This window comes from Cetorhinus maximus, chromosome 23 (assembly GCF_964194155.1).
Source record: "Cetorhinus maximus chromosome 23, sCetMax3.hap1.1, whole genome shotgun sequence".
Lineage (NCBI taxonomy): Eukaryota > Metazoa > Chordata > Chondrichthyes > Lamniformes > Cetorhinidae > Cetorhinus > Cetorhinus maximus.
This window is the reverse complement of record NC_135901.1, coordinates 491,394-517,409: the sequence shown is the minus strand read 5'-3', so window position 1 is coordinate 517,409 and position 26,016 is coordinate 491,394. Positions and strand designations below refer to the sequence as shown.

General features: G+C 45.5%; 4 protein-coding genes across 6 annotated transcripts in view; 2 read left to right on the top strand and 2 right to left on the bottom strand.

The window, feature by feature from the left end:
- LOC144698110 (uncharacterized) overlaps positions 1–12,414 on the top strand; it is a 436,767-nt gene extending 424,353 nt beyond the window's left edge. The window contains exons 2-3 of one of the 3 annotated variants that reach the window (XM_078570037.1): positions 5,082–6,056; positions 11,341–12,414. In XM_078570037.1, coding sequence (XP_078426163.1) covers positions 5,191–6,056; positions 11,341–11,371 — 897 coding nt within the window. In that variant the 5' untranslated portion in view covers positions 5,082–5,190 and the 3' untranslated portion in view covers positions 11,372–12,414. Of the gene's footprint in view, positions 1–5,081; positions 6,159–9,368; positions 9,528–11,340 lie in introns of those variants that run through there. The other 2 variants (XM_078570039.1, XM_078570038.1) reach the window with 2 other exon arrangements.
- Positions 1–26,016, bottom strand: part of LOC144698126 (uncharacterized) — a 476,455-nt gene that overhangs the window by 356,224 nt on the left and 94,215 nt on the right. The window lies entirely within an intron of this gene.
- Positions 1–26,016, top strand: part of LOC144698113 (uncharacterized) — a 436,823-nt gene that overhangs the window by 354,369 nt on the left and 56,438 nt on the right. The window lies entirely within an intron of this gene.
- On the bottom strand, positions 22,223–25,373 carry LOC144697694 (uncharacterized). Its single transcript, XM_078569707.1, has 2 exons — positions 25,257–25,373; positions 22,223–22,954 (listed from the first exon to the last, which is right to left on the bottom strand). The coding sequence occupies exons 1-2, from the start codon at positions 25,371–25,373 to the stop codon at positions 22,223–22,225; spliced, it is 849 nt and encodes a 282-aa protein (XP_078425833.1).

Sequence of the window (26,016 nt, the reverse complement as noted above, 5' to 3'; positions counted from 1 at the left end):
CAACTGAGACTAGGATGGAGTTGGATGATACTGAAGTGGAAATGGGCAGTCTTGGTGATGATAAAGGGAAGCCTGTAGACATACTGTACTTGGATTTCCAGAAGGCATTTGATAAGATGCCACATCAAAGGTTATCGCGACAAATAAAAGCTCATGGTGTAGGATGTAACATGTTAGTATGGATAGAATATTGGCTGGCTGGCAGAAAACAGAGAGTATGCATAAATTGGTCTTTGTCTGATTGGCAGTCCCACAGGATCTGTGCTGGCACTTCATCTTTTTACAATTTATATCAATGACTTAGATGAGGGGAGAGAAGCCATTGTAGCTAAATTTGCAGATGACATGAAGATATGTAGGAATGTATGTTGTGAAGGGGACATAAGGAGGTTGCAGACGCATATAGATAGGCTGAGTGATTGGGCAGAGATCTGGCAAATGGAGTATAATGTGGGAAAATGTGAAGTTGTTCACTTTGGCAGGAGGAATAAAAAAGCAGAGTGTTACTTAAATGGAGAATGACTGCAGAATTCCAAGGTGCAGAGGGATCTAGGTGTTTTAGTGCATAAGGCACAAAAAGTTAGTATGCAGGTACAGCAAGTAGTTAAGAAAGCTAAGGGAATGCTTTTCTTTATTACGAGAGGAATTGAACATCAAAGCAAGGATGTTATGCTTCAGTTATACAGGGCATTGGTGAGACCACATATCGAATACTGTGTGCAGTTTTCGGTCTCCTTATTTAAAGAAAGATGTAAATGCATTGGAGGTGGTTCAAAGGAGGTTTACTAGATTGATACCTGGATGAGCGGGTTGTCTTTTGAGGATAGGTTGGACAGGCTGGGCTTGTTTCCACTGGAGTTTAGAAAAGTGAGGGGTGACTTGATCGAAGTATATAAGATCCTGAATGGTCTTGACAAGGTGGATATGCAAAGGATGTTTCCTTTTGTGGGTGAGTCCAGAACTAGGGGCATTGTTTTGAAATTAGGAGTCGCCCTTTTAGGACAGAGATGAGGAGAATTTTTTTCTCTGAGGACTCTGGAACTCCCTGCCTCAGAAGTCAGTGGTGGTGGAGTCATTAAATATTTTTAAGGCAGAGGTAGATAGATTCTTGTTAGGCACAGGAATCAAAGTTTATCGGGGGTAGATGGGAATGTGGAATTTGAAATGCAAGTAATCAGTCATGATTATATTGAATGGCGGAGTGGGCTCGAGGGGCTGAATGACCTACTTAGTCTCCTATTTTGCATGTTCGCATGATGCGGGTATGTGGTTTGAAGGTCAGTTTGGGGTGAACCATGACACCGATGTTGTGAACAGTCTGGTTCAGCCTCAGACAGTTGCTGGGGAGATGATGGAGTCAGTGGCTGTGGAGTGGAGAAGGGACTGAAGACAATGGTTTCAGTTATAGGGGAGACTTTGGCATAGTGGTATTGTCACTGGACAAGTAATCCAGAGATCAGGGTAATGCTTGATTGGACCCAGGTTCAAATCCCGCCACAACTTCAGGCTTTCACCAAGACACCTTACACAGCAGCTTCCAAACCCACAGCCACTACAACCTAGGAGGACAAGGGCAGCAGATAGATGGGAACACTGCCACCTGGAAGTTCCCCTCCAAGTAACTCACCATCCTGACTTGGAAATATATTGCCGTTTCTTCACTGTCACTGGGTCAAAATCCTGGAACTCCCTTCCTAACAGCACTGTAGGTGTACCTACACCACATGGACTGCAGCAGTTCAAGAAGGCAGCTCACCCCATCTTCTCAAGGGAAACTAGGAATGGGGAATAAACGCTGGCCCAGCCAGCGAAGCCCATGAGTGAATAAAAAAAAAAAATTACAAGACAGATGGTGGAATTTAATTTCAATGAAAGGTCTAATGTTGGCAACAAAACCATTGTCGATAGTCGTAAAAACCCATCTAGTTCATTAATGTCCTTTAGGGGAGGAAATCTGCCATCCTTACCTGGTCTGGCCTACGTGTGACTCCAGACCCACAAGAATGTGGTTGACTCTGAAATGCCCTCAGTTGTATCAAACCACGACCAGAAAATGATTAAGGAATTAAACCAGACCACCCGGCATCGGCCCAGGTACCAGAAGCGACAAAGGCAAACTCAGCCCTGTAAACCCAATGAAGTCCTCCATACTAACATCTGCAGGCTGGTGCCAAGAATGAGAGAGCTGTCTCACAGAGGAGTTAAGCAACAGCCTGACATACTCATATTCACGGAACCATAGTTCTTGTGGAGACAAAGTCCCGTCTTCACATTCAGGATACCCTCCGTTATGTTGTCTGGTACTACAACCCTAGATCTCAAACAGATCATGCAACCATGAGGTGCTGTGAGCCATCGGCAGCAGCAGAATTGTACTCAACCACAGTCTTCAATTTTGCCTTGAATCATCGTCCCCTTGATCATTTACTCAGTCTTCCATCCTATCACAAGACCGTTTGTTCTTTCCTCCTCCCCCCCTCTCTTTTTCATGACCCTATATTTGCTGGAAAAGTATTAAATCTTTCACTCTTTCCTGTTTGGATAAAGGGTCACCGATGTGAAACATTCACTCTGTTTACCTCTCCATAGATACTGTTTGACCTGCTGAGTGTTTCCAACATTTTCTGTTTTGAGGTCGATTTCTAGCATCAGCAGTATTTTTTTTGGGGTCACTGTGTTTTCTCTCACTTATCGTTACCTGTTTAAAGGTGAAGAAGAGATTTTAAAGAATGAGACAGCAGTAATTGTCTTGAAGGGTCATTCAGACTCGAAACGTTAACTGTGTTCCTCTCCATAGATGCTGCCAGACCTGCTGAGTTTTTCCAGGTATTTTTGTTTTTGTTTTCGTAATTGTCACCCTGTTCGACATGAAACTAAACTAATTATTAATTCCTCATCGGTAATAATTTTAAACACAAAGTTTCGGCCGGGATTGAACCGGGGATTCTCTCATGTAAACGTGATAATCACTGCACTGGGGAAATGAGTGTGAATCCCCCCAGACAGAGGGGAACTGACCATCCATCTCTAGCTCTAATTCCCAAACAGAAAATGCCGCCAAGAATCAGCAAGTCAGGCTGAGGCTGTGGCCGCTCTCAGCGTCTGAAACCGTCACAATTGACGGTTGCTCCGGACTAATAGGAAAAGGGGGCGGGACTGGGGGGCATGCGTGTGCGAGAGGCTGGCCTGCAACCAATGAGGAGGCGGGGCTGACTGAAGCAGATGCAGTGCGGATAATGGGGGTCCACAATGGTTAAAGAGGGGGGACGGCGGGGCGGAGGGAGCGATGGACGAAGACATGTTGTGTAAACCCGCAGCCGTGTTCGACTCGGGCTAAAGGTCCCATCATTTTTTATTCATTCCTGGGATGTGGGTGTCAGTGGCTGGGGCCAGTAGTTACTGGCCATTCCTAAGCGCCCTTGTTCAGAGGGCAGTTAAGGATCATCGCATTGCAGTGGGGTCTGGGGTCACAGATAGGCCAGACCAGGTAAGGGTTTTGATAACAATCGACAATGGTTTCATGGTCATCTTTAGACTTTTAATTCCAGATTTTTATTGAATTCAAATTTCACCATCTGTTGTGGTGGGAATTGGTCCCACATCCCCAGAGCATTACCCTGGGTCTCTTGAATACGAGTACATCACAATGCCACTATGCCACCACAATGGGCACGTGTAGGGGGCAATGTTTTAATGACTGGGAGGAGCTTGTTACCCATTGTTCAAAATGATGACAACTTGTCCATCAAGCTGTATTAACCTTTGAGCTGATCAATAACGTCTTATTGATGAGGCAAAGCAGCAGCAGAGAAGGCAAGAAAAGGAAGAAAATCCTGCTCTCCTGATCTCACTACCTCATAGACGACCTGCCCCATGTGTCCAAAGATCTGTGTGTCTGTTCAGTCACATGAAGACCAACGGCAGAAACTCACAACCCTGAGTAGACATCACCCTCTAATCGAGGGACTGCTGACGACAACGAGGGACAATGTGCAGAGGACACATGTGAGGTCATCCTGGACCAGGAAGGAGGAGGAGAGAATGTTGTGAATTTCTATCCTGGGATGGATTTTGGAAACTCCTTTTACAGGGGGTTAGAAGGGGAGGATTTATGCACAGCAAACTCAAAGCAAGAAAACTATTTGTCTGCTCTGAATTTCCATCCTGGACTGATAGTGATTGCTTCTATAAACTCATGGGGTACCAGAAGCAGAGGTCTTTTTTAAGGAGAATCTTAAAGGAGGAATGGAAGATAGAGAGGTGGACAGGATTAGTAATGAAATCCCAGAGTTTATGGCCTTGGCAGCTACAGGTACCAAATGTGGAGCAAATGAAATCAGGAATTGTCAGGAAGTCAGAATTAGAGGAATGCAGATATCTCAGAGGTAACAAAGGAATGGATGATGGTTTTAGCAGCAGATGAGCTGAGACTGGGGTGGAGTCTGGTGATGTTACTAAGGTGGAATCCAGTCTTCGTGATGATGCAGGCATGTGGTTGGAGCTTGTCTTGGGGTCAAATATGACACCAATGTTTTGAACAATCTCTTTCGGCCTCAGGCAGTTGACAGGGAGGGGGCTGGAGTCGGTGCCTTGGGAGTGAAGTTTGTAGTAGGGACTGAAGACAACGGCTTCAGCCTTCTCAATATTTAAATGGAGGAAAATTCTCCTCATCCAGTGCTGGGTGTTGGGCAGGTCAGGATGGTGTGTGACTTGGAGGGGAACCTGGAGGTGATGGTGTTCACATACACCCGCTACCCTGGTCCTTCTAGATGGTGGAGATTGAGGATTCATGAGATTCTGTCAAAGTTCTGGTCGATTTGCACAAATATAAATAATATTCCTCTCCTTCTCTGCTTCTGCTCCCATATTCCAGAGACTTGTATAGGACCAGACTGGGTGGCATGTTTCCTTTCCTGAAGCACATTAGTGAACCAGCTGGGGTTTTACGACCACCTAGCAGTTTTCATGGTCACTTTTTCCTAGTGTCGGCCCCACAAATCGCCAGATTCATTCAGCTCAATTTCACAACCTGTTTTTGTGGGGTCTCTCTCACTTTTTTCTGTTTTAAATCATTTTGACAGGTTTTTAGAAGGGGAGGATTTCGAATCCGGAAACTCAAACCAAGCATCACATCAGGATCTGACAGAGTCACCCAATTTATCGTAACCTGAATATCATCGGATTTTGAACATGGAAGGAGAAAGCACCGTTCACAGCAGAGAGAAACCGCATATGTGTCCTGTGTGTGGACGAGGCTTCAGCCGATCATCTGGCCTGTCGAAACACAAGTGCAGTCCTGCAGGGGAGAAACCATGGAAATGTGGAGACTGTGGGAAGGGATTCAGATCCCCTTCTGAGTTGGATACTCATCAACGCACTCACACTGGGGAGAAGCCGTTCATCTGCTCCATATGTGGGAAGGGATTCATTTGGTCAGCAAACCTGCTGACACACCAGCGCGTTCACACTGGGGAGAGACCGTTCACCTGCTCCGAGTGTGGGAAGGGATTCACTCATTTATCGTCCTTGCTGAGACACCAGCGAGTTCACACTGGAGAGAGGCCATTCACCTGCTCTGCATGTGGGAAAGGATTCACTGATTCATCCAACCTGCTGAAACATCAGCGAGTTCACACTGGAGAGAGACCATTCACCTGCTCTGCATGTGGGATAGGATTCACTGATGCATCCAACCTGTTGCGACACCAGCGAGTTCACACTGACAAGAGACCTTTTAAATGCCCAGACTGTGGGAAGTGCTTTAAAAGTTCTGGGGATCTGATGTCCCATCAACGTGTTCACACTGACGAGAGACCTTTTAATTGTCCAGAATGTGGGAAGTGCTATAAAAGGTTCTGGGAACTAATGTTCCATCAACGTGTTCACACTGACGAGAGACCATTCAGGTGCTCTCACTGTGGGACTGGGTTCAGGCGATCATCTGAACTCACTGTACACCAGCGAGTTCACACTGGGGAGACACCGTTCACCTGCTCCGAGTGTGGGAAGAGATTCACTCGGTCATCCATCCTGATGAGACATCAGCAAGTTCACAAGTAACTACAGTGATTGGATTTAGCTGTTAATCACATTCAGGACTGAACCATGTTCTTCGGGGTCTGTTTCTGCTGATGTTAATAAACTCCAAACCAGTTGTAGGTTTTAGTATTGTTGAAATTTAAAAAAGATTAGTTTTGTGTAAAGTACACAGTGAGGCGAATCTTTTTAATCTCTCTAACTCATGAAGTTCCTTTTGAAGGGCTCTCCCTCTCCTCTGTCTTCTCCATACTCACCCCCAACAAGTGTGAGGAGCTCATGGAGCTTCTTTGTCACTAAGATTGAGACAATCCCATCTGCTCACTCTGCTGCTTCCCTCCCTTCCACTGGCCCATCGGGCAAAACTGCCTTTAAAGCTGCTCCTTGTCCGAGCCCTGAACTCGCATCTTTCCCCAGTTTCTCTTCTATCTCTCCCTCATTCCCTTCAGTGCTCATCTTATCCATGAGACCCACCTTCTGCTCCACTGACCCTATTCCCACTAAGCTGCTGACCATTCAACTCTCGCTCTCTCCTGGAACTATCCCTCTATCTTTTAATCCACCGTCATCACCCATTCTATAAAAAAAAATCTTTAACCCCATCTCCAAGCTCCCTTTCCTCTCCAATGTCCTTGTACTTGGTGTCCCCCAAGGATCTATCCTTGGCCCCTCCTATTTCTCATCTACCCCCTGCCACTAGGTGACACCATCCAAAAGCACCACATAAGGTTTCACATGTTCACTGACAATGCCCAGCTCTACCTCACCACCATCTCTCTCCATTCCTCCACTGTTACTAAATTATAAAACTGCTTATCTGACATCCAGTACTGAAATGAGCAGAAATTTCCTCCAATTAACAATTTGGAAGACCAAAGCCATTGTCTTCAGTCACCACAATAAATTCTGTTCCCTAACTACCAAGTCCATCCCTCTCCCTGGGAACTGTCTGAGGCTGAACCACACTCTTCACAATCTCGGTATCATATTTGACCCCAAGATGAGATTCTGACCACATATCCACACCATCACGAATACCAGATAGTTCAATCTCCATAACGTCACCTGCCTCCGCCCCACCCCAGCTCATCTGCTGCTGAAACCCTCATCCATGCCCATGTTACCTTTAGACTTGACAATTCCAATACATTCCTGACCTGCCTCTCACATTCACCCCACCCCTACATGGAAACGTGAGATCATCCAAAACTCTGCTGCCCATGTGCTTTCTCACACTAAGTCCTGTTCATCCATCACCCCTGTGCTCACTGACCTACATCGGCTCCTGGTCAAACAATGCCTCGATTTTAAAATTCACATTCTTGATTTCAAATCCCTCCATGGCCGTTTCCCTCCCTATCTCTGTAATCTCCAGTCACAGAACCTCTGAGATATACGCACTCCTTACCCTGGACTCTTTAGCATCTCTGATTTTAATTACTCCACCATTGGTTGCCATGCCTCAGTGCGAAGCTCTGAAATTCCCCCCCTAAACCTCTCCCCTGATTAAAAATGCTTGTTCCAATCTGGCTCTCCAATCCAGGTTTTGACTATCTACCCTTATATCACCCTATGTGACTCAGTATCAAATTTTCTTTATGAAACTCCTCTAAAGCACCTTAGGACATTTTATTACATTAAATGTGTTACATAAATACCAAGTTGTTATTGTTTCACAACAGCCAGTTTGAGCAAAGTAAGATTCCACAAGTGGCAAGCAAGTGACCGATCCAGTTTTCTGGTGGTATTAGTTAAAACACGAATGTTGGTCCCACTGCACCAGGAGAACTCCCCTGTGGACAGTATGTGGAGGTGTTGAGTTCTCCTGAGCTGAGAGTGGAGCTGACTGAGCTGTAAGGCCTGCAGCGTACCTTGAAGAACAGCTGTCTGGGATCTTTCCTCTTTATTCACTGACACCCAGTTGAACTTGTTTCTGCAGCAAAATAGTTAACTTTGAACATCAATCTCAATTTAATCTTTGGAGCAAAATCGAGAATTTTAAATCAGTTGTAAAAAAGAAAGTTATTTGTTAATTTAGAATCTTTCACACCCTCAAAGCATCCCAAAGTGATTCACAGTCAATGATGTATTTTGGAAGGATGAATGAGGAGAGGCAGTATAAACTAAGTGGTACAATTTTAAACAGAGTGCAGGAACAGAGTGACCTGGGTGTGTAAGCAAAAAAAAAATCTTGGAATGTGACAGGACTAGTTGATCAAAGCGATTGATAAAAGCTAATGGAGACCTTTGTTTTATTAACGGAGGCATGGAGTACAATTCAAGGAAGATACAATGAATCTTTATAAATCTATGGTTAATTCTAAACTGAACTATTATGTCCAATTCTGAGTACGATACATTCGGAAAGCTGTCAAGAAATTGGAAAGGATCTCGGGAAGAATTACTGGGATAATCTCAAGGATGAGGGATTTCAGTTTTGTGGATAGACTGGAGAAGATGGGATTAAGGAGTGATTTAATACAGATGTTGAGGTTTTGAGGAATTTTCATCTACACAGAGAGAAATTGTTTTCATTTGGAGGATGGTCGGTAACCATAGAACACAATATAATTGTTCGATTGAGAAAACATACAAAATTTAAAGGCATTAAATGATGTATGCATCTGATCCGTACATACTGCAAGGAGATGTCTTTGAGATCAGTTTTTCCTTTACATTCTGTATTGTTCTGAATGATGACAGTATTAACCTACCCCCTAACCTGTCCTAAACCTTCTACCACTTCATTTATTGAAACCAGGGACTCTCTTTGTTCTAATGGTGTCATCCCCTGTCTGCCCAGTTATTCCTTTAACTCAGCCCTTGAATTGTTTGTGCATTGTTTCATCATGTTCCCACATTTCAGCAACAAATGTTGAAATGTTTGCTCCACACCCACAAGGTTTCATCTGTTTAAAGCCACAAACAGAAAGATCCAAAATATAAAAACAAAAAAACTGCGGATGGTGGAAATCCAAAACAAAAACAGAAATACCTGGAAAAACTCAGGTCTGGCAGCATCGGTGGTGAAGAACAAAGTTGACGTTTCGAGTCCTCATGACCCTTCAACAGAACTAAGTAAAAATAGGAGAGGGGTGAAATATAAGCTGGTTTAAGGGGGGGAGGGGGCGGGGGAGGGGGGCAGCTTTCTCCAGGAGTTTGAGACAAATCAGAGTTTCAGCCAATGAGGGAGATCCGGGCTCAGCTCCGCCCCTCATTCACTCCAATTGGTTGGAGGACCAGCCATTCCCGCTCGTTCCTGCAGTCCCGCCCCTTCATCCTATTGGTCCGGAGCTGCCGTCAATCACTCGCCGGGCATTCTTACTTGGAGCATGTGCAATGCGGGTGATGTCCATGGACAGACGCTTGTTTGTCTCATCTTCAGGCGGGAAGGAGGCGGATAAGCGGAGGCAGCGTTAGGGGCAGTGGGTGGGAGGGGAGGCTTCACAAACACCCAGTGGAGGCTTCAAACGCCAAAGAAGGAGCCACAGGTACCGCGTTTGCACCAATCGTGGCGCGAGCTTTGGGACTTTTCTCGGTCACAGGGCGACGTGGGCTCCAACTGGAGTCAATGGAACCGGAGAGTGGGAGGAATGGAGTAGGCGGGAAGCTTGAAAATCACTCAGTGGAGGCCTGAGACCGCGAATAACAAGCTACCGGTCGCGGGGTTGCACCGAGTGGTCCGGTTGCAGCTGTGGCCCGAGTCTCCCCTCGGAAACAGGTCCGGGTTAACGGCCGCCATCTTTATCGGGGTCAATATGCAGCGGAGCGCATGCGCGGCCATCCCTGTCCCTGTCACCAGGAGGACAGAATGATGTGCATTTCTGTCCTGGACTGACAGGGATGGATTTTGGAAACTCCTTTTATCGGAGGTTAGAATACGGTTTCAAGACAGAAAACTCAACTAAACATAACATTCAGATCTGACATTGTCACTGAATTCATCAAATATTTAAATGGAGGAAAGTACTGCATGTGGTACATCCAGTACATCCTGACAAGTCAGGACCATGTGACTCGGAGGGGAACTTGGAGCTTGCTGCCCTGATGGTACTGGGCGGTGGAGGCTCAGGGTTTGGGAGACTCTGTGAAAGTACTGGTTGAGTTATACATATATAAAATCCCTCTCCTTAGCCCGCTACTACCCTGCCAATCTCTCTCTCTCTGCCTCTCTCCCTCCTCCCATAGAGGCCAGATTCAGTGTAGGTCCAAGTAAGGGTGGCAGGTTCCATTCCCTGAGTGACATCAGTGAAGAATCACACAGTGCAGAAGAGGCCCTTCAGTCCATTGAGCCTGCACCAACACATGAGAAACAACTGACCTACCTACCTAATCCCATTTACCAGCACTTGGCCCATAGCCTTGAATGTTATGACGTGCCAAGTGCTCATCCAGGTACTTTTTAAAGGATGTGAGGCAACCCGCCTCCACCACCCTCCCAGGCAGCACATTGCAGACCATCACCACCCTCTGGGTAAAAAAGTTTTTCCTCACATCCCCCCCTAAACCTCCTGCCCCTCACCTTGAACTTATGACCCCTCGTGACTGACCCTTCAACTAAGGGGAACAGCTGCTCCCTATCCACCCTGTCCGTGCCCCTCATAATCTTGTACACCTCGATCAGATTGCCCCTCAGTCTTCTCTGCTCCAACGAAAACAACCCAAGTCTATCTAACCTCTTCACAATTTAAATGTTTTATCCCAGTCAACATCCTGGTGAATCTCCTCTGCACCACCTCCAGTGCAATCACATCCTTCCTGAAATGTGGCGACCAGAACTGCACACAGTACTCCAGTTGTGGCCTCACCAAGGTTCTGTACAACTCCAACGTGACCTCCCTACTTTTGTAAACTATGCCTCGATTGATAAAGGAAAGGGTCCCATATGCTTTTTACACCGCCCCACTAACATGCCCCTCTGCCTTCAGAGATCTATGGACACACACACCAAGGTCCCTTTGTTCCTCAGAACTTCCTAGTGTCATGCCGTTCATTGAATACTTCCTTGTCAAATTACTACTTCCAAAGTGAATCACCTCACACTTTTCAGGGTTAAATTCCATCTGCCACTTATCTGCCCATTTGACCATCCCGTCTATATCTTCCTGTAGCCCAAGTCACTCAACCTCACTGTTAATCCAAGAAGTAGGGATTTTATGACAACCCGGCAGCCTTCATGGTCACCTTTTCCTAGTGCTGGCTCTACAAATTACCAGATTCATGCAGCTCAATTTCACAACTTGTCTTTGTGTTTTTGTGGGTTCTTTGTCACTCCCTTTTACCTGTTTTAAATCAATTTCACAGGGTATTAGAGAGGGAGGATTTACATTCATGAAGCTCAAAAGAAATCACATCAGGATCTGACAGAGTCACCCAATTTTCTCCTAACCTGAATATGATTGGATTTTAAACATGGAAGGAAAAAGCACCATTCACAGTGGAGAGAAATCGTACACGTGTTCTATGTGTGGACAAGGCTTCAATCGATCATCTGACTTGTTGAGACACAAGCGCAGTCACACTGGGGAGAAACTGTGGAAATGTGGGGACTGTGAGAAGGGATTCAGTTACCCATCCCAGCTGGACATTCATCGACGCATTCACACCGGGGACAAGCCGTTCAACTGCTCTGAGTGCGGGAAGGGATTCACTCAGTTATCCAGCCTGCTGAAACACAAACAAGTTCACACTGGGGAGAGGCCATTCAGCTGCTCCAAGTGTGGGAAGACATTTGCTCGATCATCCACCCTGCTGAAACACCAGCGAGTACACAGTGGGGAGAAGCCATTCACCTGCTCTGAGTGTGGGAAGGGATTCACTCAGTCATCCAACCTACTGTCACACCAACGAATCCACACTGGGGTGAGACCATTCACCTGCTCCGAGTGTGGGAAGGGATTCACTCAGATATCTGATCAGCTGAAACACCAGCGCGTTCACACCGGGGAAAGACCATTCACCTGCTCCGAGTGCGGGAAGGGATTCACTCAGTCATCCCACCTGCTGAGGCACCATCGAGTTCACACTGGGGAGAGACCTTTTAAATGCCCAGACTGTGGAAAATGCTATAAATGTTCTGGTGACCTGGCATATCATCAACGTATTCACACTGATGAGAGACCATTCAGATGCTCTGACTGTGGGAGTGGCTTCAGGAGATCATCTCAACTCACTATACACCAGCGAATTCACTCTGGGTAGAGACCATTCGCCTGTTCCAAGTGTGGGAAGGGATTCACTCAGTCGTCCTATCTGCTGAGACACCTGCAAATTCACAAGTAACTACAGTCATTGGATTTTTCTGTTAATTTCACCCAGGACTGACCCATGTTCATTGGTGTCTGTTTCTGCCGATGTTAATAAACTCTATTCGCATTACTGGGGTTAATATTCTGGATAAAAGTCAAGTAAATCAGCTTTGTGTTAAACATGCACAGTGTGTTGAGTCTTTTTAATATCTCACTAACAAGTTAGTTCCTTTTGAAGGGCTTTCCCTCTCCCTGTCTCTGCCATTCTCACCTCCAACAACACATTTGAGTTGCTCATGGAACTTCTTTGTCACTAAGATTGAGAGAATCTGATCAGCTGCCTCTGCTTCTTCCCTCCCTTCCACTTGTCTACCAGGATAAATTGCCTCTGAACATCCCCCTCACTGACCCCCAATCCACATCTTTCTCTGGTTTCTCTTCCATCTTTCCCTGTTTGTTTTGTCTGTGGGAAAAGATTTCAAACATCAGTGTGACTGGAAAAGGAGACACACACACCCGAGTGAGAGTGTTCCAGTGAACTCGCTGTGGAAAGAGCTTTAACCAGTTATACAGCCTGAATAAGCGCCACACCATTCATAGCAAGGAAAAACCATGCACGTGTACTGTGTGTGGACGAGGCTTCAGCTGATCATCCAATCTGGAGAGGAACATCATCCACACCATGGAGAAACCGTGGAAATGTGGGGACTGTGGAGAGGGATTCAATTATCCACCTGAGCTGGAAGCTCATCGGCGCATTCACACAGAGGAAAGGTCGTTCACCTGCTCCATGTGGGAGGGGATTCATTCAGTTATCCAACATGTTGACACACCAGCGAATTTACACGAAGGAGAGACCTTTTAAGTGTCCAAATTGTGGGAAGTACGATAAATCTTTGGGCCAAGTGACCTACCATCAATATGTTCACACCGACGAGAGACCATTCAGGTGCTCTCACTGTTGCCATGCCTCACTGGGGATAGTGCGCTGTAATATCAAGCCCCACTGTTCCCTGAGCCGTGACAAATGTGAAAAGTTTGACCAAACCACCAAATTGCCCCAATTCTACCTAACTGTTTAACTTAGGTTAAGAGAATAGGAGCACCAGGTTTGTAAATTTAATAAGTAAATAGCTGTTTATTGAACAAATTGTCTTTAACCAGTGGCAAAAATAGGAAATATGAACTGCTAACTTCTAACACTATAACTTAAACTCTACCCTCTTCTTAAATCCTTATTCACACACATCAGACACGCAAAACATGGATTTTAAGGGTAGGATAAAACAGTTCAATAGCACCAGTCCGGAGTACAGGATTTGATGGTTGATTTTGATCAATGTCTTCCAAATTCCTTTCAGTTCTTTGTTAATGGCACGAGGTGGTCTTCCACACTTTCAGTTTTTATTTCTCTGGTTGAGAACTTGCTTTTCAATGTCTCTAACAGTGGTTTTCCCCATTTCCTTTTTACAGGGGTTTCCTTAGAGCAGGTTATAGAGATATGAGGAAAAGAGATTTTAGGCGTTTTCTCTTTGCAGGCCAGGAGCTTCCTGCTGCACTTTCAGCTACATAAACCCCGGTCACCTGGTCAGGAGCCAATTAAAATGTTGTTGTCAGTTGGCTCCCTTGGTCCAGGACTCCTATCCACAAACATTCACTCCCTCCACCACCGACACACAGCAGCAACAGAGTGTACCATCTAAGAGATGAACTGCAGGAATTCACCAAGGCTCCTTAGACAGCACCTTCCAAACCCATGACCACTACCATCTAGAAGGACAAGGTCAGCAGACACATGGGAACACCACCACTTGAAAGTTCCCCTCCATGTCACTCACCATCCTGACTTAGAAATATATTGCCATTCTGTTGGACTCACATCTCTCATGACTGAAGTTTTCTTTTACAAAATGGAAGGATTTGGCATGATCTGGACATGATGCTAACCTGGGATTTTTTTTTTTAAAAAGGTTATAAGTTCACTTTGGGACTGTCAACAAGCAGGCCTCTTCCAAGAAATCACCTGACCATACGGTACTTGAGAAGGAGTTGTTTGATTTGATAAAACTATTCAGTCATGAGGGGTCCAGACAGAGTAGATAGGGAGAAATTGTTCCTACTCGTGAAAGGATCCAGAACAAGAGGGCACAGATTCAAAGTAATTAGTCAAAGAAGCAAAAGTGATATGAGCAGAAATGCATTTTTACGCAGCGAGTGGTTAGGGTCTGGAATGCACTGCCTGAGGGTGTGGTGAAGGCAGGTTCAATTGAAGCATTCAAAAGGGAATTAGACTGTTACCTGAAAACGAAGAATGTGCAGGGTTAGGGGAAGAAGGCAGGAGAATGGAACTCGGTGAGTTGCTCCTGTACACTCTTTAGAATTGTACCCTTTATTTCTATATTGTCTCTCCATGCTCTTCGTACCAAAATGAATCACTTCACATTTCTCTGCATTGAACTTCATCTGCCACCTGTCCGCCCATTCCACCAGAGAGGTGGCCACATCGCAGCTTAGGAGCCTGGAGGCAGAAAGGAAGAAGTATTTAGATGAGCACTTGAAACGCCACAGCATATAAGGCTATGGGCCAAGTGCTGGAAAATGGGATTAGAATAGATCAGGGTTTGATGGCTGGCACAGACACGATGGGCTGAAGGACCTGTTTCTGTGATGTATAACTAACTCTGACTCTATGAAATGGGTGACCGCCAGACAGTCCAAGAGAACTACGCAGGAATTGCAGGAGCCACTGGGGTCATGCTCATCGATCGGTTTTCTGTTTTGTTCACTGGTGAGGACATTGGTTCCTCAGAGAAGTGCAGTCAGAGCCAGGTTTGTGGCACCACGAACGGCTCTGCTGTACAGGAGGGGAGGAAGAAGAGAGGAAGAGCTATAATAATTGGAGATTCGTTATTTAGGGGAACAGACAGGTGCTTCTGTGGCTGTATACATGACTCCAGGATGGTATGTTGCCTCTCTGGTGCCAGGGTCAAGGATGTCATGGAGCGGCTGCAGGACACTCCATGGGGGAGGGTGATCAGCCAGAGATTGTGGTCCACGTTGGTACCAATGACTTAGGTAGGAAAGGGGATGAGGTTCTGCAAGCAGACTTTAGGGAGCTAGGAAGGGGACTGATAAGCAGGGCCTCTAAAGCAGTAATCTCAGGATTATTCCCAGTCCCACATGCAAATGTGGCTCTGTGGTGCAATGGACAGCATGTTGGCCTTCTCATCAGTGATAGGTCAGGTATTCAAAGGTTGTGGGTTCAAGTCCCACCAGAGTCACATTTTAAGGATGTGATTGCACTAGAGAGAGAGCAGAGGAGATTTACCAGGATGTTGCCTGGGCTGGAGAGTTTTAGTTGTGAGGAGAGATTGGATAGACTGGGGTTATTTTCCCTGGAGCAGAGGAAATTGAAGAGGGACATGATTGAGGTGTATAAAGTTATGAAGGGTATAGATAGGGTAGAGAGGAAGGAACTTTTCCCCTTGGTGGAGGGATCAATAACCAGGGGGCATAGATTTAAGGTAAGGGGCAGGAGGTTTAGAGGGGATGTGAGGAAGAATTTTCTCACCCAGAGGGTGGTAAGAATCTGGAACTCACTGCCTGAAAGGGTGGTAGAGGCAGAAAGCCTCATAACATTTAAGAAGTATTTGGATGTGCACTTGCGATGCCATGGTATACAAGGCTATGGGCCTAGTGCTGAAAAATGGGATTAGAATAATTAGGTACTCGTTTGACCTGCGCAGACTTGATGGGCCGAAGGGCCTTTTTCTTTACTGTAGACCTCTATGACACTTTGACAAGCGAGTATAGAAATAGGAGAACTGAGAGAATAAACACATGGCGGGAAAGTTGGTGTAGGAGGGAGGGCCTCAGATTTCTGAGGCATTGGGATCGGTTCTAGGGAACATGGGACCTATACAAGGTCTACACCTGAACAGGGATCTGTGCTCGGTCCCCTATTATTTATCATTTATATAAACGACATAGATGACTATGTGGGGGGTAGGATTAGTAAGTTTGCGGATGACACAAAGATTGGCCGGGTGGTTAACAGTGAGGTTGAGTGTCTTGGGCTACAGGAAGATATAAATGGGATGGTCAAATGGGCAGATAAGTGGCAGGTGATACACTTTGGAAGGAGTAATTTGACAAGGAAATATTCAATGAACGGCATGGCATGAGGAAGTTCTGAGGAACAAAGGGACCTTGGCGTGTGTGTCCATAGATCTCTGAAGGCACAGGGGCACAGGGAAAAACTTTTTTACCCAGAGGGTGGTGACGGTCTGGAATGCACTGCCTGGGAGGGTGGTGGAGGCAGGTTGCCTCACATCCTTTAAAAGTACCTGGATGAGCACTTGGCACGTCATAACATTCAAGGCTATGGGCCAAGTGCTGGTAAATGGGATTAGATAGATAGGTAGGTCAGGTGTTTCTGATGTGTTGGTGCACACTCGATGGGCTGAAGGGCCTCTTCTGCACTGTGATTCAGGGACAAATATCCTCACAAGGAGAATTGCTAGTGCTGTTGGAGGTGCAGGGGATGGGGCAGACGGGTTTGGTTTAAACTACATTGGCAGGGGAATGGGAACCTGAGGGAAAATTCAGAGCAGGGAACGGGAGATGGAGAATTAATGAGTGACTCTGAAAGACAGAAGCAGCACAGGTTAAAAAATGTACAGCACAGGAACTTGGCAGTGTTAAAAAGTGTATACGTAAAGGCAAGGAACATAGTAAATAAAGCCGATGAGCTGAGGGCACAGATAGGCACATGGCAGCATGATATCATTGGTATAATGGAAATCTGGCTTAAGGATGGGCAAAAATGGCAGCTCAACATACCTGGATATAGAGTTTTCAAGCAGGATGGGGAGGGGGATAAAGAAGTTGGGGATGCAGCATTATCGATTAAAGGATCAATTACAGCTGTGAAGAGGGATTATATACTAAATGAAGCATCAAATGAGGCCATATGAATTGACCTCAGAAATAAAAAAGGGCAGCCACACTGCTAGGAGTGTACTATCGACCCCCAAATTGTGGAACGGAGTTAGAAGAGCAAATATGTGGACACATTTCTGAGTGCAAAAACAATAGGGCAGTAATAGTTGGGGACTTCAACTACCCTAATATCAATTGGGATATGAACACAGTGTGAAGGGTACAGAGGGCACATAATTCTTGAACTGCATTCAAGAGAACCTTTCTGGCCAGCACGTAACAAGCCCAGTGAGACTGGGTGCAATTCTAGAATTAGTCTTAGGAAATGAAGCTGGGCAAGTGAATGAAGTAGCAGTAGGGACCACTTTGGAGATAGTGACCATAATCTGGTTAGATTTAGCATCACTGTAGAAAAGGACAAAGATAGAACAAGAGTAAAAGTTCTAAATTAGGGGAAGACAAATTTTACTAAGCTGAGAGGTGAGCTGGCGAGAGTGGACTAGATACGGCTATTAGAAGGAAAAACTGTCAAACCAGTGGGAGGCATTCAAAGGCAAGATTCTACAGGCACAGTGTAGACATGTCCTTACAAAGAAAAAGGGTGGTACTGCCAAATCTAGATCTCCCTGGTTGTCCAGAAGAATACAAGCCAAGATAAAGCATAAAAAGAAAGCTTATGACAGTCACAAAAGACTTATACTGTAGGAAGCCTAGAGGAGTATAGAAAGTACGGGGGTGAAGTAAAAATGGAAATTAGGAAAGTAAAGAGGATTTAAAAAAATATTGGCAGGTAAAATCAAAGAAAATCCTAAGATGTTTTACCAGTACATTAAGAGCAAGAGAATAACTAAGGAAAAGGTAGGGCCTATCAGAGATGTACAAGGTAACTTGTGGTACAGATGCAGGGTTCTCAACGAGATGGATGATACAGACATTCCAGTTAAAGAGGAGTGTGAATTATTAGATACAATAAACATAGTGAGAGAGGAAGTACTGGAGGGGCTGGCAGCCTTGAAGACGGATAAATCACCAGGGCCAGATGGATTGTATCCCAGGCTGTTGAACGAAGCCAGGGAGGAAATAGCAGATGCTCTGAAGATCATTTTCCAATCCTCACTAGATACAGACGAGGTCCCAGAGAATTGGAGGTCTGTGAACATTGTACCACTGTTTAAAACGGGTTCGAGGGATAGGCCAGAAAATTATAAGCCAGTCAGTCTGACTTCTGTGGTGGGCAAATTATTAGAAACAATTCTGAGAGACAGGATAATCTGTCCCTTAGAAAAGCACGGATTGATCAGGGATAGTCAGCATGGTTTTGTTAGGGGGAGATCATGTCTTACTAACTTAACAGAATTTTTTGAGGAAGTGACAAGGAGGATTGATGAGGATAGTGCACTGGATGTTGTCTACATTGATTTCAGTAAGGCATTTGACAAGGTCCCACATGGCTGACTAGTCAGGAAAGTGAGATCTCATGGGATACAGGGAAAGTGGCAGGTTGAATCCAAAGTTGGCTCGATGACAGGAAACAAAGGGTAATGGTCAATGGCTGTTTTTGTGAATGGAAAATAGTTTCCTGTGGTGTTCCACAGGGCTCAGTATTGGGGCCCTTGCTGTTTGTTGTGTATATTAATGATTTAGACTGAAATCTTGGAGGCATGATTGGGAAATTTGCATATGACATAAAAAGTGGCCATGTAGTTGATAGTGAAGAGGATAGCTGTCGACTCCAGAATGATATCAATGGTTTGGTCGAGCGGGCGGAGAAGTGGCAAATGGAATTCAATCCTGAAAGTATGATGTAATGCATTTGGGGTGGGCAAATAAAGCAAGGGAATTCTTAATAAATGGGAAGTTATTGAGAGGGGTTGAGGAACTGAGAGACCTTGGAGTGCATGTCCATAGGTCCTTGAAGTTGGCAGGACAGGTGGATATGGTGGTAAAGAGAGCATATGGAATGCTTTCCTTTATTGGGTGAGTTGTTGAACACCAAAACAGGATGTAATGATGAAACTGTATCAAACGTTGGTTAGGCCACAGCTGGAACTTTGTGTACAGTTCTGGTCACATTACAGGAAGGACACAATTGCTCTGGAGAGAGTACAGAGTAGATTTACAAGAATATTTCCAGGCCTTGAAAATTGCAGCTATGAGGAGAGATTGGATAGGCTAGGGTTGTTTTCCTTTGAACAGAGGAGACTAAGGGGTGACCTAGTTGAGGTGTACAAAATTATGAGGGGCCAAGATAGGGTAGACAGGAAAGACTTGTTTCCCTTAGCTGAGGGGTCAATTACCAGGGGGCACAGATTTCAGGTGATTGGTAGAAAGATTAAGGAAAATCGTTATCACCCAGGGGGTGGTGGGCATCTGGAATTCACTGCCTAAATTAGTGGTTGAGGCTGAAAAGCTCAAGTCATTTATAAGCTACATGGATCTGCATCTGAAGCACTGTAACCTGCAACGCTACCGACCAGGTGCTGGAAAGTGGGATTAAATTGGGCAGTTACTTTCTTTACTTTTTTTTGGCTGGTGCAGATGTGACGGGCTGAATAGTCTCTTTCTGCACTGTAACTTTTCTATAGTTCCATCAACTATGTCCTTTTGAAATTCTGCACTCAGTTCACAATTCTTCCAAGTTTTGTATCGTCTGCAAACTTTGAAACTGTGCCCTGTACACCAAGGTCTAGGTTCTTAAACTGATGACTCAGGCACCCACTCCTTCACTCTAATTCTAACAAATAATGCATCTCACAACAGCACATCAGCATTAATGACTTTATTAGTCATTTTGAATGTATGGAAAGGATCACCTTTTCCCAATTGTGGAGAACAGGAAGTCCAGTGGTTAGTTCAGAGCTTCCTTCTCCCCAGGTCTGTTCCAACAAGCTGTGACTATCTGAGTTACATTTATACAGACTCACTCACTCAGTAAGTGATCGGGTCTGACTGAGATACAACAACATCTGCAACAACTTATATTTAAATGGAGCTTTTAACATAATAAAACATCCCAAGGAGTTTCACATGAACATAAGGACATATTAGGTCAGATGACTAAAAGCTTGGTCAAAGAGATCGGTTATAAGGAGTGTCTTAAAGGAGGAAAGTGAAGTAGAAAGGTGGAGAGGTTTAGGGAAGAAATTCCAGAGCTTAGGGTCCAAGCAGTTGAATGCACAGCCACCAATGGTGGAGAGATTAAAATCGGGAATGGAGGACATCGGGTAATGGTGCTCCATGTATGTGGGCCCGATAGCCCAGGCTCAAGGCCCAGATCTGAATTTTGGGACATAGTTTGACCATCCCTGGTCTCAAAGAAAAACAATTCCCCATATAAACATCTTGTAAGATCTTTGTTTATTGATAACAGAAAAAGTTAGAATCAGTTGTGTCTTCCTGTGTACTCGATGGGGATTGAGTTTGACAGATTTAAAATGCTCTGGATTTCAGTGTTACAACAAGAATGTTTTTGTAAAAAGAAAATATATATATAAATCCTGGAAAACTAAAAGAACAAAAATGGGCAAATGCACAGCAGCTCAATCATTTCAAAGTGACAAATGAATGGTCACTGTTTCAGGTGGGACTCCTTCAGAATGAACACTTCCCACCAGCAGCACACACTCCCCACCCCCTCCTCCCCCTCCCTCCCTGTTCACTGAACATTCCTTCACCCACTCATCCACCCATTGCACATCCACCCAATGGCTCCCAGCCTGGACTGACATTCAGCACGAACCCAGTGAGAGGGTGAGCTGGCCGTCGGGATGTCAGAATGGACAAGAGCTTCCAAGTGGTTCCAATCAATACATTTTCTGTCATTATTTAAAAAGGAAATTAATATTTTGTCAAACCCCCATGTGCACACCCTTGGTGAATTACAATTTCCAGCCCAGACCCTTCCTATTGCTTCTACATGGTACATCCTGTGTGGTTTCAGCAGAGGGAGAGACAGGCTGCTCACATCCCTACTCTCACTGCCGAGAGGCTTGTGGTCTCCACCCTCCGGGTTTCAGAGCCCCTCAGGGTCCCGGCAAAGACTGATCGACCTGTGTCTGTGCAGGGGCAGATTCAGCTGGTGGGAGACAGGGCGGCGTGTTGTCAGCCAGGGCCATGTGCGGCTTGAGGTTGGGGGGGTGGTTAATGGGTGAGAGGTTGGGAACACTTTGATCGGAGTTCCCACTTCCATGTCTCCTTTCTCCATCATCTCTCTCCTGGACCAGCGCCACATCATTCCTCCCACTCTGCTGCAGACCAGCTTGGTGGAGATCAGTGACCTGTTGAAAGGTCACAGATACAATGTCTGTCATCCTGTTTAAGGCAGCAGACATCTCCTGCACGGCAATGGTCATGACCTGCAGGGACCCATTTTAGAAGCTTGAAGCTTCATGGAGGCAGCCATTCTCTCCATGACAGACAGTCTCTGGAACTTCCCCCTGCTCCACGATCTTCCAAGCTCCCTCCACTCCTCCAATTCTGACCACTTGCACATCCACCACCCACATCACTCCACTGGCTGCGGATGCCCCAGGTTTTGAATTCCCTCCTAAAACTCTCTCCTCCTTAAAATCTACCTCTTTGACCAGGCTTTTGAACATCTGTGAAGCACCTTGGGATGTTTTACTATGTTATAGATTCTATATCAATGCAACTTGTTGTTATTGCCTTACATTGGTAGAATCAAGAATGTCACACAAACATTTTAAATCCTTGTAGCATAATTACCACAATCAGTTCCTGACTGGAAACTTAAACCTGCCGTTTCACTTTCAGTCAGGAACAGATCACAGTTTTACACCAATCTCTGGCTTGACAGAATGTTTCCAGCATTCACCATTGTTCTTCCTGACTCTAAACACAGTTGTAAAGGAGCCTTCTGTTCCGTGTCTGGGAGCTCTGAACCACGGAAGAGAGCAGCTGGGGCACATTTCTTACACACCACACATTCAGATCTGGATGTGATTAACAGCAGAAACAGCACAATTCAATCCATGCTGTCACTCATGAACTCGCTGATGTGTCAACAGATGGGATGACCGAGTGAATCCTTTCCCACACACGGAGCAGGTGAATGGCCTCTCCCCAGTGTGAGTGCGTTGGTGTCTCTGCAAGTGGGATAACTGAGTGAATGCCTTCCCACACATGGAACAGTTGAACGGCCTCTCCCCAGTGTGAGTGCGTTGGTGTCTCTGCAAGTGGGATAACTGAGTGAATCCCTTCCCACACATAGAGCAGGTGAATGGTCTCTCCCCCATGTGAACTCGCTGGTGTTCCAGCAGGGTGAATAACCGAGTGAATCCCTGCCCACACTCAAAGCAGGTGAACGGCCTCTCTCCAGTGTGACTCTGTTGGTGTCTCAGCAGATCACTGCTGTTTTTAAAGCTCGCCTCACAGTCAGGACATTTAAATGGTCTCAAATCAGAGTGAATACGCTGGTGTTTCAGCAGCTTAGATGAATGAGTGAATCCCTTCCCACACTCGGAGCAGGTGAATGGTCTCTCCCCAGTGTGAATTTGTTGGTGTACAGTGAGTTGAGATGATTTCCTGAACCCAGTCCCACAATGAGAGCACCTGAACGGTCTCTCGTCAGCGTGAACATGTTGAAGGCACAACAGTTTCCTGGAACTTTTATAGCACTTCCCGCAGTCTGGACATTTAAAAGGTCCTTTCCCAATGTGAATTTGCTGATGTGTGAGCAGGTGGCAGGACTGAGTGAATCCCTTCCCACACTTGGAACAGGTGAACGGTGAGTGCGTCGATGAATCTCCAGTAGGGACAGGTAATTAAATCCTTTCCCACAGTCCCCACATTTCCATGGTTTCTCCGTGTTGCTGGTGTCCTTCTGTCTCCCCAAGTTGGATGATCAGTTGAAGTCTTGTACACACACAGAACTCGTGTACAGTCTCTCCCCACTGTGAATGGTGTGATGTTTTTCCTGGCTGCGTAACTGGTTAAAGCTCTTTCCACAGTCAGTGCACTGAATACTCTCACTCGGGTGTGTATGTGTCTTGGTGTTTTTCCAGTCACACTGATGTTTGAAACCTTTTCCCACTGACAGAACAGACAAACATTTCTCCCTCCACATTCAAAATCTGATAATATTCCGGTCCTGATGAAGTGAGTGACTCTAACAGAACCTGATGTAAAGTTTGATTTGAGTTTCCCATCTGTAAATCCTCCCCTTCTAATGCCCTGTAAAATAAGTTTATAAAAGTCACCACTGTAAGAACAGAAATTCAGAACAGAGAAATCTAGTTTCTATGGAACAGTATTTCCCTTGAAGCTGTAAATCTCCAACCCACACACTCTCTCATCCCTATGCTAAAATCCAAACCCATCTCACCATCTCCAGCATTTCTTTCCTCAACTCCCAGTTTTCTCTCTCCCTTTACTCTGACTGGATTCAGCTCTCCAGCCGTTGTGTGCAAAGTAAGAGTAAAAAGAATGAGTCAATAATTTCTCTCCTGCTCACTGGAACCCTGAAGCCCTGCCCACTCTCTGTTACCTCACCAAGATGGACACGAATGCACCCTGCCTGCTGAACATGCCTCTACCAAGATGGTGGCAGTCACCTGGGTAACCTGGCCTGTCACCAAGGAAACCCCATCCTTCTGATTCATCCTGACTCTCTTACTTAAGCAGTTCCTCTGGATTGAGGATGACTTGCTTCCATTCTCGCTCATTGCACTCGGAGATGGCTGATAAGTCCAGTGTGTATTCGGCAGACTCTGTCACATGTGGGCAAGTGGTGTTTGAAGGGTTGGGTAGATGAGGTGTTTGGTGGTTTGTGTGCTCTCTGAAGTCTCAACTTCACCCCTGCATACTCCTCATGAAGTATTTCAATGTGTTTGGTGCCTTCAGAAATAAACCTCCAGTTTAGTCAGCTGCAACCCAGTGTTTCCTATGAGTCTGTGGGGTCGGTTGTTCACTCCAGGGATGCTTTGAGGACATCCCTGAATGTTCCCATTATCCTCCTGAGAGTCTCCTGCTGTGACCGAGGTCCCAAGAAGAACAGTTGATCCAGGAGCCTGGTGTCAGGCACACGAACGACAGGTCCTGCCCAGTGGAGCTGGTTTTGAGTGGTTAGTGCCTTAATGCTGGTCACGTTGGCTTGGGAGAGGATGCTGCTGGCTGACCACTTTTCTTGCCACCAGATTTGGAGGATCTTGTGAAGGCACCGCTGGTGGGACTTCTCCAGTGCTCTGAGGTACCTGCTCTAGGTTGTCCAAGTATCTGAGGACTTTAGGAGTGTGGGGATCACTGCTGCCCAGTAAACCATGATCTTAGTCTCGGGTTTGACATCCTGGTCCTCAAATACTCTGTTCTTCATTTGGCTGAAGGCTGAGCTGGAATATTAGCGGTGATGATGAATTTCATCATCTAGTCTGCCTTCGACAAAAGAAGCTACCAAGATATGGAAAATGATCCACATTTTCCTGGATCTTGTCGTTGATAATAATCGATGAGGGGAGGTGTTAAAACGCACATGATATTTAACAAATGGTGAGCAGGAGGTCCAACAACTCGTGGACACCAACACCTCAGCGCTGTCAAGACCATCTATGACCCAAACACTCAAGGACCAACCCCACTAAAAGCCAAGCATGGAGGGAATTCATCAAGGACATGGAGGCACTCAGTGCTCACTGGAGAGAATATTTTGAAGAACTCCTCAATCTAGACTCTGTCTTCCACTTTTTTAATTAATTTACGTGATGTGGGGTTTGCTGCTGCTGTTACATTCCTCATTGAGAAGAGGGGTGAATGCCGGGGGATCTTTGGGACACTGTGACTGTGATTATATTCAAGAAGGGAGACAAATCTGACTGCAGTAATTACAGAGGAGTCTTCCTGTTGTCTGCCATAGGGAAGATCATTGCAAGGATCCTCTTCAATCACCTTCTCTTAGTGGCCAAAGAGCTCCTTCCAGAGTCACAGTGCGGTTTTCCCCCATTGGGAGACATCACAGACATGATCTTCACTGTGTGGAAAACCCAAGAAAAATGCAAGGAACAGCATCAACCTATGTACTTGGCCTTTCTCAACCTCCCAGAAGCCTTTTACACTGTCACTCGTGAAGTTTTGTGCAGTATCCCCCTCAAATTTAGCTGCCCTCTGAAATTTGTCACCATCCTCCGCCTCCTCCATGATATCATGAAAGCCATGATCCTCATCAATGGAACGACCACAGACCCTATCTCAGCGAAGACTGAGATCAGAAAAGGCATTTTCCTCTCTGCATTTCACCTCAAGCAAATTACCAACAGGCGTGGAGATAATCTACAGAACAGACAGGAAACCAACACCACCTTGAAAACAAAATCAGAATCAGTCCAACCTCAGACCCCTGAACTCCAGTATGCCGACACCTGATTTTTATTTTAAATCCATCCAACTGCCTCCGTTTCATAACCCTTAATACCCTTGCCTCACAAACGTCCAACAATCTCAGTTTTTAAAAATTTTCAATTGACAAAATCTCAGAATTCCAGATTTCCACCATATTTTCTGTGAAGTGATTTCTGACATTGTCCTGAACAGCCTCGTCTCAGTTACACAAATAAATATCGCTGATTTGTACCAAAAACAAAAAGTGCTGGAAAAACTCAGCATCTGTGGAGAGAAAGGCAGAGTTAACATTTCGAATCCAGCTGACTCTTCTGAAGATGTTGTCAAACCTACTGAGTTTTTCCAGCACTTTTTGTTTTTGTTTCAGATTTCCAGCATCCGCAGTATTTTGCCTTTATCGCTGATTTGTACATTTGATTGGTAACAACTATTTTGCTTTTAA